Source organism: Phacochoerus africanus, chromosome 7, assembly GCF_016906955.1.
Source record: "Phacochoerus africanus isolate WHEZ1 chromosome 7, ROS_Pafr_v1, whole genome shotgun sequence".
Taxonomy (NCBI): Eukaryota; Metazoa; Chordata; class Mammalia; order Artiodactyla; family Suidae; genus Phacochoerus; species Phacochoerus africanus.
Window position 1 is genome coordinate 2,783,702 of NC_062550.1, and position 13,893 is coordinate 2,797,594.

The 13,893-nt window shown below is 61.9% G+C and overlaps 1 protein-coding gene across 3 annotated transcripts in view; it reads right to left on the reverse strand.

Annotated features, from left to right (window-relative positions):
* The window catches only part of TBC1D22A (TBC1 domain family member 22A), a 255,450-nt gene that overhangs the window by 214,641 nt on the left and 26,916 nt on the right, over window positions 1-13,893 (reverse strand). For all 3 annotated transcript variants that reach the window (XM_047785951.1, XM_047785952.1, XM_047785950.1), the window contains exon 4: window positions 11,956-12,129. In XM_047785951.1, the coding sequence (XP_047641907.1) occupies window positions 11,956-12,129 (174 nt within the window). The remainder of the gene's footprint in view (window positions 1-11,955; window positions 12,130-13,893) is intronic.

Sequence of the window (13,893 nt, forward strand, 5' to 3'; positions counted from 1 at the left end):
TCCACTAAATGCCCGAGAGGCGTGGACAGACAGATGGGTGGCTGCCGACTCAATTGTGACTCGGCCACTTCCACCGGGGGACTCAGGGAGTCGGGAAGACCACCGCTGACCCTGGCTGGGTCCATGGGCCTAGGGCCTCGGCACAGATGGGGCTCCAAGAGCACACGCCCGACAGGACCAGGCCCTGGGGAGCAGGGAGGGAGTCCCACCAGGGAACCAGCACTGCTGCCACTTCCTAAGGTCACGCTGCTCCCAGGCTAACCTGAGCCTCTTTGATGCCAGGGGCACAAAGTATAAAGCATCGGGCTGCCCCCACAGGACTGACGCGTCAACTTTTCTGGAAGGAATTGAACCTGCAGTTCAGTAACGTCTAAGCACAGGGCGCAGCTGACCTGCTGAGGGAAGGCTGACCCCGCATCTGATCCCACGGGTTCGAAACCAACACGTCACGGCTCTTACACACACACGCCAAACGCCTTCTCCCCGAAGATGCGGTTTCTGACAATTCTGCGTTAGGAATAATGCTGGCATTCCTGCTGTGGCTCAGCGGTTAACGAATCCGACTAGGACCCGTGAGGTTGCGGGTTCGATCCCTGGCCTCGCTCCGTGGGTGAAGAATCCGGCGTTGCCGTGAGTGTGGTGTGGGTCGCAGACGCGGCTCAGATCCTGGGTTGCTGTGGCTGTGGTGGGGGCCGGCAGCTGCAGCTCCGATTAGACCCCTAGCCTGGGACCCTCCATATGCCAAGGGTGCGGCCCTAAAAAGACCACAACCTAAAGGAATCATTCCGACTGAGGTACAAGTGCCGAACAGTATGAGTCGCGGGGGTGCGACATGGGGATCCAGTCCCCGTGTGCACGAAATGCTCACCAGGGCGAGTCCGGTAACCCCCCCCTCCCCCAAAGCACAGTCGAGACACATCCTGTTCCTGTGAGGAGAGCGTGCGAGGTCTCCCCTCTCAGCAACTCTCAAATGCGCAAAATCCAGGATCATTTCACGACTGGGAGTTCGTGTCTTTCGACCCCCTGCCCCCATTCCTCCCCCCCCGCCCCCCGCCCCAGGCAAGTACCAGTCGATTCTCTGCACCCGGGACCCCGGCTGCTTGGTTCTGGTTGGTTTTCGATTCCACAAGTGAGATCCCGTGGCATCTGTCTTTCTCTAATTTCACGGAGCACAATGACCCCCATGGTCACCCACGTTGGCACAGATGGCAAGATCTCGTTCTTTTTCCACTGTGTGTGTGTGTGTGTGTGTGTGTGTGTGTGTGAGAGAGACAGAGAGAGAGACATTCCCTTTATCCAGTCATCCCCTGATGGGCACCCAGGTCTCTTCCGTGTCTCGGCTGCTGTAAACAATGCTGCAGCGAACATGGGGCACAGATACCTTTTTTTTTTTTTGGCTTTTTGCCTTTTTGCCTTTTTTAGGGCCGCTCCCGCGGCATATGGAGGTTCCCAGGCTAGGGGTCGAATCGGAGCTGTAGCTGCCGGCCTACACCACAGCCACAGCAACGCGGGATCCGAGCCGCATCTGCGACCCACACCACAGCTCACAGCAACGCCGGATCCTTAACCCACTGAGCGAGGCCAGGGACCGAACCCGCAACCTCATGGTTCCTAGTCGGATTCGTTAACCACTGCGCCATGACGGGAACTTTTCAAATTAATGTTTTCATTTTCTTTGGATAAATACTCAGAAGTGGAACTGCTGGATCACAGGGGTACTTCTACTTTCAGCAGGAACATTTCAGGTGAGCACAACCCTTCAGGTGACTGCACACCACTGTGAATGCACCAAAGCCCACTGAACTGTATGCTTTCAGATAGTTAATTGTATCTTACGTGAATGTCACCTCCTTTTTTTTTTTTTTTTTTTTTTGCTACAAACACGGCACGTGGAAGTTCCCAGGCCAGGGATCGAACCCACACCACAGCATCTAACCCAAGCTGCTGCGGTGACAATGCTGGACACTCAACCCACTGGGCCCCAAGAGAACTCCATCACCTCCATTTTTTTAAAAAAGACCATCTCCTCGAGAATTTGACAACGTGTGTTCCATTTCGACACTCGTGAATAAAACGATGACTGGGCCTAGACGCTGCGCATCAGCTCTTCTGCAGCTCTCGAATGTGGGTAAAGTGAGGCAGGGGCACACGAGAATGAGACACTTCCATCTGTACTTTCAGAAGAACAGGGGCAGGGGTGACACACACACACACACCCTACAGTCACCGAGCACACACGGAGCACCTGGGGAAGCAGGTAAGGCACAGGAGGGGAGGGAGGGAGATTTATTTGTCCTTATTAAGCCCTCAGGGACCATCTGGGCGTTTTAACACCGTATGCTGGCGCTTCTCCAACTGGAAAAACCCCTAGCAAATGAGAAGCACCCACACACAGCACCGGTCCCCGCCTTTGTGAGCTCCTGCCCCGCCCCTCCAGCACCTCGAGGGTCAAGGCGCTGTCAGTGTGTTCACAGCACGCGTCTGGGGCACGATGCAGACTGCCTGGACTCTGATGAAGCGCGTAAACGAAATGTCGGTTGAGACGGGCAGGCCGTTTTAACAACAGTTCCCAGTGCCGGTCATTTCAGAACATTACCCAGCCACTGGAAAGGACAGTTACGGAGCTCCCTTGCGGCTCAGCAGGTTAAGGATCTGGCATCGGCCCTGCTGCGGCTTCAGGTTACAGCTGTGGTGGCGGGTTCCATACCTGGCCCAGGAACTTCTGCACGCCACGAGCACAGCAAAAGAAAAACAACAACAATAAAACAGAGACCAAAAACACATAAACGACGGTTATGGAGCTCCCGCTGTGGTGCAGCAGAAACAAATCTGACTAGGAACCATGAGGTTGCGGGTTCAGTCCCTGGCCTCACTCAGTGGGTTAAGGATCCAGCGTTGCTGTGAGCTGTGGTGTAGGTCGCAGACGCGGCTCGGATCCCGCATTGCTGTGGCTGTGGTGTAGGCCGGCAGCTGCAGCTCCGATTCCACCCCTAGCCTGGGAACCTCCATATGCCGCAGGCACGGCCCTAAAAGCAAAAAAAAAAAACCCACGACCATTGTGAAGACTGTAACACATGGGAAGGCAGCTGCAGGACACGATAGTAACTGGAGCATGGTGACACATGGGTCTCTGTCCTCCCTGCCCCGTACAGAGAGCCGGGGAGGCGCCCGGGGAAGGGCGGAGATGGAGCCCAGCCCCACGCAGCCCAGCCAACCAGCTGCTCACAGGACCGACCCCCACGGCAGGGTGGAGGCGGGCACGCAGGCCCTCGTCTGCAGGTGCAGACGCGAAGGCGGGAAGAAGTCTGCACAAACAACACTGCCCAGGTCATTCTGCCAGCGTGTGGCGAGGCGTGACCATGACCTGACGTGACCCGCAGGCCCACGCTCCTCTGTCCCCCGAGATGCGGGCGTTAGCGGGGGTAACGGGCAGTTACGGCTGCTGCTGTTTCCATAATGTCATTTATGCCTATTTCCAGAACCTAAAACGACACACAGGTTGGGACCCGGGTGTAAGACGACATCGTTAATTCTTTCCAGAACCTTATCCTAAGAAAAAGGCCCTCTCAGTTCTAAGCACTTGAACCCACCCGACGCTTTTTCGCTTGAGGAGCAGTCTGAACAGAGCCTGAGACGTCACCAGAGAGCCTTCGGTTTGTGTCACCGTCTCAGGAGCCGGTGCAGAACCAGACCCAAGGCCTCGCGGGCAGCACCTCACGCCTGACGACACGCTCGGCGCGAGAGGACCCTCCACTTGGCTACGCAGAGGCCCGCGCCCCCCGTTTCTCTAACGTCCCCCGGCCGAGCGCAGCCCCGTAGCCCCGGGAACCTCTTCCTCCCCGTCCTCAGCCTGCGTCACCTTCTCCTGCCCCACACCTCCCAAGGCGCACGTCCCGCGACCTGGCGGAGCGAGCTCAGCGTGAGAGGCCAGGGCCCCGGGGCTGCTGCGCCCGGAGCGGCCCTCCGCAGGCCCCCGCCTCCCGGTCGGTGTTCCCGAGGGGGCGTTGCACCGGTCGCTGAGGGTCCACGGAACCACGGACATCACCTGCGAGTGAGGCCTTCAGAGACAGAGGCCGCTGAAGGCAGGGCGGTGACCGAGCAGCGCTGCGTCTGACGGAGCAGGACAGCTGCCACAGACTGAGCGTTTTGTTCCCAAATGCGTGTCAAATCCTGACTCCCGGGAGGGAGCCTGGAGGGGCTTAGGTCTCGAGGTAGAGCCCTCCTGAATGGGACCAGTGCCCTGATAGAGGCCCAGGGAGCCCCCCAGCCCTTGTGCCTCATGAGGACAGGAAGGCACCGCCTAGGAACCTGGAAGGGGGCCCTCACCAGATGGGGCACCTGCCACCCGTGCCCGGACCCCAGGCCTCTGAGCCTCCAGGACTTGGAGAAATACACGTCAGCTGTGGCCCCCAGCCCACACTGTTTTGTTCCAGCAGCCCGGCGGACCGAGACTGTGGCACTGTCACAGCAAGAATGCACAGCCTCCCTTGCTAGCTGAAACTAGAAACCCCCAGGGCTTCTAGAACCAGCTCAGAATGAAGCAGCCCACAGGCTGTGGTGCAATGCACGGAATCCTCAAGGGCTCAGAGGGCCACGGGCACCTGCAAGCCCCGCAGCCAGGTGAGCAGTGTGCCCAGGTCACCTGCAATGCAGCGACTCCAGGGCCTCGGAGTGAAGCTTTCAAGTGAGGGAGGTGTCAAGCTGAGCAGTGGTCACAGCCCCCAGGCCCCGCCACGGGAGACACAAAGTGGCCCTCCCCCAGGACACAGTGAGGGACCCAGCCGTCACCCCCGGGACACAGTGAGGGACCACCGCCACCCCCGGGACACAGTGAGGACCACAGAGGCCTGGGAGTGACAGTCAAAGTGGCACCCGGCCTCCCTTCTGCGGTTTCTTCTCATCTTTAACACGTTAGCTTGCTTCCTACCTGTTAGCGCCAACCAGAGAGACGGACGGCCGAGGAGGCAGCCGCAGCGAGGAGCCTGCCTGGCCCTGGCTCCCGCGACTTTCCGGGGAAGGAGGGACCAGAGCACCTGCAGGAGGAAGCGCCCCGGTGACAAGGGCCTCTGTCTGGAGAACACAAACGACAGGGACCAGGGAGGTAAAAGTCGAAGCAACAGCCGTTGTGCTCCGGGCCTCTCGCTCCTTCTCGGGGGTTCCATCGTGTCCGTGCCTGATGCTCCATCAAAGCCAGCCCCCACCGCCACCAGGGCCACCACCACCGTCCCGAGCCCCCGACTCGATTCTAAAGAAGTCAGACCACGCCGCCGCTGCGTGTCCCGCCACCCTTGCGCGCCCAGGCGACTTTCGGCCGTGCCCCACCTCTCCCACCCTCCCTGCCGGGAGAAAACCTCCTTCTAGCTTCACCTGACACGCTGAGAGGACGTGCGTTTCCAGAACACACCAGACAGGACTGTGATCGCAGGAGCTGCCAGTCCCCTGAAAAACACACTGTCCGTGTGTCCAGGCCAGCCCGGGGAGAAGCAAAACGTCCTGCCTGCTCAGCAACCACCACGAGGACGGCCCTGGAGGAAGCTGGACTTCCGGCCCTCGTAGGACCAACCCCAACTCCACAGCCTCCCGGTCTGGGTCTGGCCAGCCAGGCACAGCCCTCCTCTGCCCACTCCAGAACCAGGCGTGACCTTCCCGCCACGCTCCCGTCATCCCCCGGCCGGGCTGTGGCCGACACCCCCCGTGACAGCAAAGCCCCTGACCTCGAGGCACACGGGCCCCCTTTTCTCCGGTGACGCCTGACGCTCTTCTCAGCTCAGCTCTATCCGTTCTAAGGGTCTGGAGACATGCTTTCTCCTTTTTTATTAACAGATTCCAAGAAACTAAGTTACCTTGCAACAAAACTATTTTCCTTGCAGTTCCAGGACTAGATGCCTGGCTGTGCGCTGGCCTGTGCTCCTCTGGAGTCTCAGCTACACGTGAGGGTAGAAAAGGGACACAAAAGGACCCGCTCTAAACGCCGTGTCTCTGACCATGAAAATTCAGAGTTCACTCACGGCTTCGCTCCATACCCAGGGCCTTGTACACAGTTCGACACAATTCAAGCACTTTCTGGGTCTCTGCTGCGTGGCTGGGACGCGGCTAGATGCAGCGGAGGGTTAGATGCTGCAATACGACGGCCCCTGACCTCGAGGAACTGGCAGGAAACCTGCTGAGGTGACAGACACACACGCAGCCGCCTGAGTGCAAACACAGCTGGCTGGCCACCCAGTCCCCGTGCCTCCGTCTTCCCTGACAGCAGGAACACCGCCACTGCAAAGTGCCAGGGCCGTGCCCCGAGACCTCACTTCTCTGCAGCTCCTGCAGCCAGGGGTGGCCAGCGAGCCAGTGCGGGTCACCCTCGCTTTCCCAAAAGGAATACAGACGTCCAGTGTCTGCCCTGGGCCTCAGCACAGGACGGTGCCCGCCACCTCGTGGCCACCAGCTTAGAGTCCTGAGCCCTGCCAACAGCTCCCAACCTCCAGGTGGCTCCCTGCAAAAAATAAGGCCCTGCTCGTCTGAAAGCCCGAGTGTGGTTTTCTGACACCTTCAGCCCAAACACATCCTAACCGAGCCCCCTCCACTCAAGGGCCCCCAGTCAGCTGGTGAAGCAGAGGGACGTGGGGGGAGCCTCCGAGGGGCCCATCAGCATTCCTGAGGGTGCGCCGTGCACACGTCCCCTGCCACCACGGCCCAGAGACGTGGACCCGACCCGGAGAGCCAGGGGAGTGGGAGGCAACGGGCGCCGGGCCACGAGCACAAAGGGCTGCAGACCCCACCCCATCCCCCACGCCCCCGCTCTCCTCCCCAAAGAGAAACTGACGCCCCGGGCTCCAGACGACACAGCTGGGGACCCTGTGTCCTGACCTACGTAGAATCATGAGAGAAAAAAGACATTTAACAGGCTAAGTTCTTTTTTGTTAGGGCCGCACCCACGGCATATGGAGGTGCCCAGGCTAGGGGTCGAATCGGAGCTGTAGCTGCTGGTCTACACCACAGCCACAGCAACGCAGGATCCTTAACCCACTGAGCAAGGCCAGGAATCGAACCTGCATCCTCATGGTTCCGAGACAGATTCGTTTCCGCTGCACCACGACAGGAACTCCAGACGGATTTTATTAAACTGCTCCTTGAAACCTGTACGGTAGCCTGACAAACATGTTTTAACATTTGCTTTTAAGCTTACACACAGAAAACCGTCACTCACAAGAAAGTTATCAAAAGATCCTTGAAGGGCTTCCTAACTAAACGGAAGATCTGCTCTACTGGATGCGGGTGAAACACCGAACTCACTTCCACTTCAAGCCGAGTGATGCTCACGTAGCTCAAACCCCACACCCAGCAGTGGAAACGCCGCCCCAAACCACCAAAACCACCAACAAAACTCCGGCGCCGGCGGGGGGTGGGGGGGGCACCGCCCTCCCACGCTCAGGCCAAAGCCCAGCAGATAAATCGAGCTCGGGGGGGCCCGTCTGCGGGGCTCTGGGGGTCGCGAGAACCGATGGGAGGGGAAAAGAGGAAAGGAGGAGACACACGTCACGAATTCAGCCTGGTCAACAGTGGCCGCTGCGGTTGGCGGGTTTTATTGCCTCTCCCACGCCTCCGCTTTCAGGAGCGCCCCACAGCGGATAATCCGGGGAACGCACCGGGAGGGCGAGGCTGAGGATGGGGCGAGCCCCTGCCTGTGCGCAAAGCCCCTTCCCCAGCGCCGAGCCACCCCACCCCCAACCCCTGCGCAGAGCCCTCTCCTCCGGGGAGCGGGGGCTCAGAGGTGAGAAGCTGCCCAGCCGGGCAGAGGCTGGGGGGCCGCGCCGGTGCCGAGTCCAGGCTGGAGGAAGGACGTGGCTGCAGTTGAGCTGCACCTGGATGTCAGCAGTAAGTCCTCACCTGGTGACTGAGACCTGGAGGAAGCGAGTCACCCAGGAGTGCGGGGCACAGGGACAGCAGAGCAGAGGCCCCGGGCACTGACGCGCCCAACGCAACAAGAGGACGAGAGCGGAGGAGGCAGATGGTGGGTGGCCGGGACTCTGAACGCGGAGCCACAGGAGGGCTCTGGCGGTGCCTGGCCCGGATCTCATCTTCAGAGGACACTGACTGCTGTGAGAGCACGAGGCTGGACACGGGGGTGGGCACCGGGGCAGGGGGGCAGGCCCTGAGGTGGTGGTGGGGACCAGGGCCTGGGGCTGGAGGTGACAGCCCAGAGGTGGGAGTGAGCAGGAGGGGGGAGGCAGTGGACTGAGTCACGGAGGGGGGACGCCGCTGTGCTCAGGGTGAGGGGGCGAGATGGGGACGGAGGGGAGTTCGGGGGAGTCAGGGCCTCGAGAAGGCAACTCAAGCCACACCTCTAACCTAGAAACTGACTTTAAAAATAGATGAACTTTTTCAAAGCTGAACTCCCTATGTGTTCTTAGCAAAAGCTGCTTTGTCAGTTTCCTCCTGACGCCACGAGAGAGGCCCCCAGAGAGCAAAGCGGGGGAGATCCAGGAGGACTGGGAAAGCAAGGCGGAGGCAGAAGAGCGCCAGGAGCTAGGGCCCCAGGGCTGCCATCCACAGGGCGGGCGGGATCCCCCCCACCTGCGCCCTCGGCCCCTCCCTGCTCAGTCGGAAGTGGCAACAGCAGGGCCCCCCTGCCAGGAGAGGCTGGGCCCGCCCCCCCACGGCCACCAGGACCCGAGCTGCAGAGCCCTGCCGCACCCCGAGTGCCCACACCTCCCCTGAGGGCATGCGTACCTACTGTGCGCCCGGCCGCCCTTGCCACCTGCCCAATGCTGGCTCAGGCTCTGCGGGCACTGGCAGCAGGAGAAACTCATTAGCACTCTTTGTCAAGCTTCTCTGTTTCACTGAAAATACTTCCTCTCAAACCACGAAGCTGAGATAAAACCGAGCCGCAAAGGCACCCTGCCAGGCCCTGCCTCCGACACTCCATCACCTTCCAGAAGCCAGGGGTGGTGTCCTGGGGGTGATCTGAGGAAGCCTGTCTCCTCCGATCAGGGTAGAGAACAAAGGCCGCCCACACCTCTGCTGAGACGCCGGTGTGAACAGGCCGCCTCAGCTGCGGGTCAGAATCACACGGCCGGGAGGGCGGGCGGCGTGGTCTCTGCAGTTCAGCAGCTGCGAGGCCCAGGGCGGCCGTGCTGGCGGGGGTCCTCCGGACGAGATTCCGGGGAAGGCTGGTGAGCGGAGCGGTCGCCTTGTCCCTCCCACATGCTGAAGCCCCTCTGGGACACCCTACCTCTCAGAAGGCAGCAGAAGGGACCACCCAGACGCACACACTGGCACCCGCCACTCGCCTCTACTGGGTCACGGCAGCAAGCGACAGGGGTGTGTCTGGCATGAGTTGGTGAGCTGGGCACTAGCGGGCCCTCCTGGACCTGCGGGAGTCGGGGCGCTCCACAGCAGCAGAGGCAAGCCCCCTGCTCCAGGCTCCCGCGGGCCCACCGTGCACAATAACCAGCAAAGCACAGGGCCCAAGCTGACCTCCACCCGGCGGCACCAGCTCTGCCCTCACTGCGCCACAGGCTCGCCTGGCGAACCTCCGACCCAGGCTCAAGTTCCCCAGCTGTGAACAGGAGCGGCCACTGCCAGGTGCAGATGGGGGCCTGTCCAGGTTCGGGGGACGGTGTCCACAAGGGTAAACACACACACACACACACACACACACACACACACCCTTCTTTGGATGCGCGCACACACACACACACACACACACACACACACACGGTGTCCACAAGGGTAAACACACACACACACACACACACGGTGTCCACAAGGGTAAACACACACACACCACACACACACACACACACACACACACACCCTTCTTTGGATGCGCGCGCGCGCGCACACACACACGGTGTCCACAAGGGTAAACACACACACACACACACACACACACACACACACACACACACACACACCCTTCTTTGGATGCGCACACACACACACACACACACACACACACGGTGTCCACAAGGGTAAACACACACACACACACACACACACACACACACCACAAACACACACACACACACACACACACACACACACCCTTCTTTGGATGCACTGCTCCCTGGGCTCTGCAACACCACGCCTCTCCGGGAGAATCGGCACATTTCTCGGCGAGCTCTGCTTTGTGTCCGTCCGCTGTCCCCTGCTCCCGCAGCCGCTGGCCTCCAGCTGACCCAGTCCTGGTGCCCCGTCTTCCCAGGCCACCCAGCTCCCCAGTGCCCGAGTACCAGCCACCCCGCCCTCATTTCCTCCCTGTCTCTCCTGCTCTCGGTCTCCCCACTGACATGTGGCCACTCGGGACCCAGCCTCAGCCCAAGGCCACTGGGACACCCACCCAGCAGTGGCCTCTGACGCGCCGAGCCACGCTCCACTCCGCAGGTAGCACAGCCACCCGGGCCTCGTGCTGAGGGAGAGCTGAAGGCCTTCTCCCGACCTTCCCGGCCCTCCGGAGCGCCCTATGCCTCCCGGGAGCCCTGTGCACCACCGGCCTGGGATGCTCACCCCCCTGCCCTCCCCGCCGGCTTCAAGCACGGCCTCTGTGCTGACCTCTCTGCAGTGCCAGCCTTGACCCCGCAGCACTGCTGTCTTTCCGACGCGCCCACCACCTTCCGCCAGCCCCCCCCACCTTCCGCCAGCCCCCAGAGCACTGACGGCACACGTCTGCCTGTCCCTCTGTCCCCCACACTAAACGTCAGCTTCTGACGGCAGGGACCCTGAGGTCTCTTCCATTTGCCCCCAGCGCCCCCACCAGCAGCAGGCACTCAATGAAAACTGGCCAAAGAAGAACCTGGGCCCCTTGCGTCAGTGACCTCCGATGTCCCCAGGACCCCGGGGGTGGGCCCAAGACCCCCGACGGCTGATGAGACAGGAGGCTGAAGACTCCTCCTCCTGCCATCACAGGCCCCCACCAGGCTGTCCCCCAGCCCAAGGCCCTGCAGGGGCCTCGAACTCACACCCCTGCTTCCAGGGTCAACAGCTCCCTATCACCGCTCCCTATCAGGGGCCTGGGGGCAGGGAGTCGGGCGGGAAAGTGCTCGTCCCCCCACCCCACCACCCCCTTCACCCCCAGCTTCTGTGCTATCAGAGCGCAGAACAGACCCGAACTAGGAAGAGACAGCCCACGGTGAGAACAACCCCAGGCCCCCAGGCGGGAGCAGCACCATCCCAGCTCCCACACCCTCCAAGGCCACCCTCCCTGGGTCAAGGCCAGGCTTGTGGCTCGGCCTCTGCAGGCCCTGGCTGGCCCGGCCACCTCCATCCGCAGGCCTCAGGTGCCACCTGCTGGCCATGCGGGGCACTGCCCGCCACCAGCCTGCCCTCAGCGCCGCTGTGAGTGAGCTGAGGACCACGGCCACCTCCACCCTCCAGGACGCTTGGCACCAAGCAGAGCGAAGCCCCACGCGAGAGACATAAATGGGGGCCGGGATGTGAGTGGAAGTCCAGCCGAACTGAAAGCAGGCCTCAGAGCCTGGCTGCGGAGTACCTGCGTGGGCATCCTGACCCCGAGGACGATGTGGGGGACCGTCCCGTCCCTGCTGGGCCCTCCGCCCATGCCCTCCCATGGCCCTGCCCCCACAGTGCCCCCTCTCTTGGCCAACCCACGGCCCCTCGCAGGAAGGTGCACAGTCAGCCGCGGTCACCACGGTGGTCACTGGCCCTGATCTCCAGCCCCATGAACACCTCGGTGCCCCCCGGCCAGCCCTGCAGAGTTTGCCAAGGCGAAGAGGCCAGCAGACGGGGCATTAGGAGAAACGAGCAGGCCGCGCAGGTCCAACCGCACGGGAGCACGTTCAGAGCCTGCCTCTATCCTCTGGACTCACCGGCGTGAAACAGCCCCAAACTCTCAGCAGGTGGCTGACGTGGATGCCCGGGCACTAAGTGACAGCGCCCGCGCCTCTCGGATCCGGGCCCCCAGAAGCAGGGCGCAGCCACGTGCGGCCTCGCCCCGGGACTTACCGAGGTCTGTGTTGGGGCCGCCGAGCAGTTGCCTGAACTTGTCCAGCCGGGAGGCGTCTCTTTCACTTAAGGCCGAGCTGCTGAGGGCACTGGGGTCGGACACCCCTAGTGCGACGGTCGCGGAGCTGGGGAGAGACGGGGACCTGCGCAGAGGGACAGTGGCGCTGGCACTTCCTGCATAGGGAGAGAGGGAACAGAGGTGAGGCTCTGGGCACACCTCGGCCACGCTCGCCACCCAGGGGGCGTCGCCTGCCACACTGCTCCGCGGATGGGGCCGTGTCACAGCTGTCCCCTCCTCCCAGCACCAGGCAGCGTGGAGCTGGTCCTTGAGGGTAAGAGGGAAAGCAGCCAGTAATGGCCAGGAGGAGGTGCGTCCCCAGTGACCCGGACCCACAGAAAAGCAGACAGCGACCACACAGGTCAGGGCCTGGCTTACGCGACCGAAGGATCAGCTGGTGTGGGCGGGGGGGGGGTGCCTGCGTGGGTCTCCTGGGCCTGGAGGACAGCCACCCAGGCTCGTGTTTGGGGGGCAACACCCACGAAGGGCTGAGGACTGTCTCAACGTGCCCATCTCCCCGCGCCCTGGGCACCGAGGACACTGAGCGGCACCCTGGGCCCACCGTGTTGGCAAGCAGCCTAGCAAGACCCTGGAGGTCACGTGGCCCTTGGATGCAGCACGCCGCTGAGGCCCCCAGGAACACCAAGGCCCAGGCCACCTGCACCTCCCCCGGGCCAGGGTGGCCTCACCTCCTGACCAGGAGCCCTTGTGCTCCCGGAAACCCTGCAGGCATTGCGTCCTCTCTGCAGCCCTCCCTGACGTGCCCCCAGCCCTCCTCAACAGGACAAGTCCGGAGCTCCCACCCCTGGGTGCCCCTGGATCCCATGCCCCCCGCCAACACTCCATCTCTCCCGCGTCTCCCCCAAAGGCCCGTCACCACACACGTAGAGGGAGCCGCCCCGGGGCTGGACCCAGGCTGTGGATGCAGCACTGAGATGTGTCTGTCTTCCTATGGCACCGGAGGAGGCTGTCCCGGTGACGACCTTGGCTTACGGTTACTAAACACGAGCCGGCATAATAACGACAAAGGCAGCGCTCACAAGCGGCTGGCCCGCAAGGAGAGAGATCACTGCCCTCCTGGCACAAGCGGCCTGGGGCGTCCTTCACTTGGCCCGCCTGGGGCCATGCCATCCCGAGGTGACATCTAGGGCTCCCACCGTGGCTGGAGGCCTCCAGAGCCGGCCTCTGGTCAGGGTCCCCGACCACAGCCACAGGCATCGTGCACCGACAGTCACATGCTGAAGCCCTACCCACCCCCGTGTGGTGGCCTTAGGAGGTCGTCAGGACTAGAAGCCATGAGGGGGCCCTCACGGATGGGATCAGAGCCATGAGACAGCTTCCTCTCGCCACCGCCAGCTCTCCCCCACGGGAGGACATGCAGAGAAGGTGGCCTCTCCCCCAGAAGAGCCACCCCACCCCACCAGAGCCCTGGCACTGACTTCCGACTTCGGTCTCCAGGCTGAGGCACAAACTTCCGACCACTCTCAGCCGAGATGAGCCCCCACCTTGTAGGCCCAGGCACCCCCCGCGGGACCTGCTCAGAAGTGGAAGGCATTCTAGAGGCGCGACCAGCCCCAGGGGCGGGAGACACTGCCCTGTGGCTCGCAGGGTTGCAGCAGCAGCAGCAGCAAGCAGGGGTGCCTGGGAGCGCTGAGCCACCCGGGGGAGGCGCCCACAGGAGGCAGTCTGCGCTTCCCTCGTTAGTCCCGGGAATTTCCCATCAGCCCCTAAAAGCCCCAACAGGATGTCCTTCCATTTTTAAACTCAAATATTTCAAGGTCACCCTATTTTAAAAAAAAATAGTTCAGATTCCAATATGAAAACTGGCCACAGGAAATACTTTACAGCACTCTCACCTAAGAAGAATGTAACATTTAGTT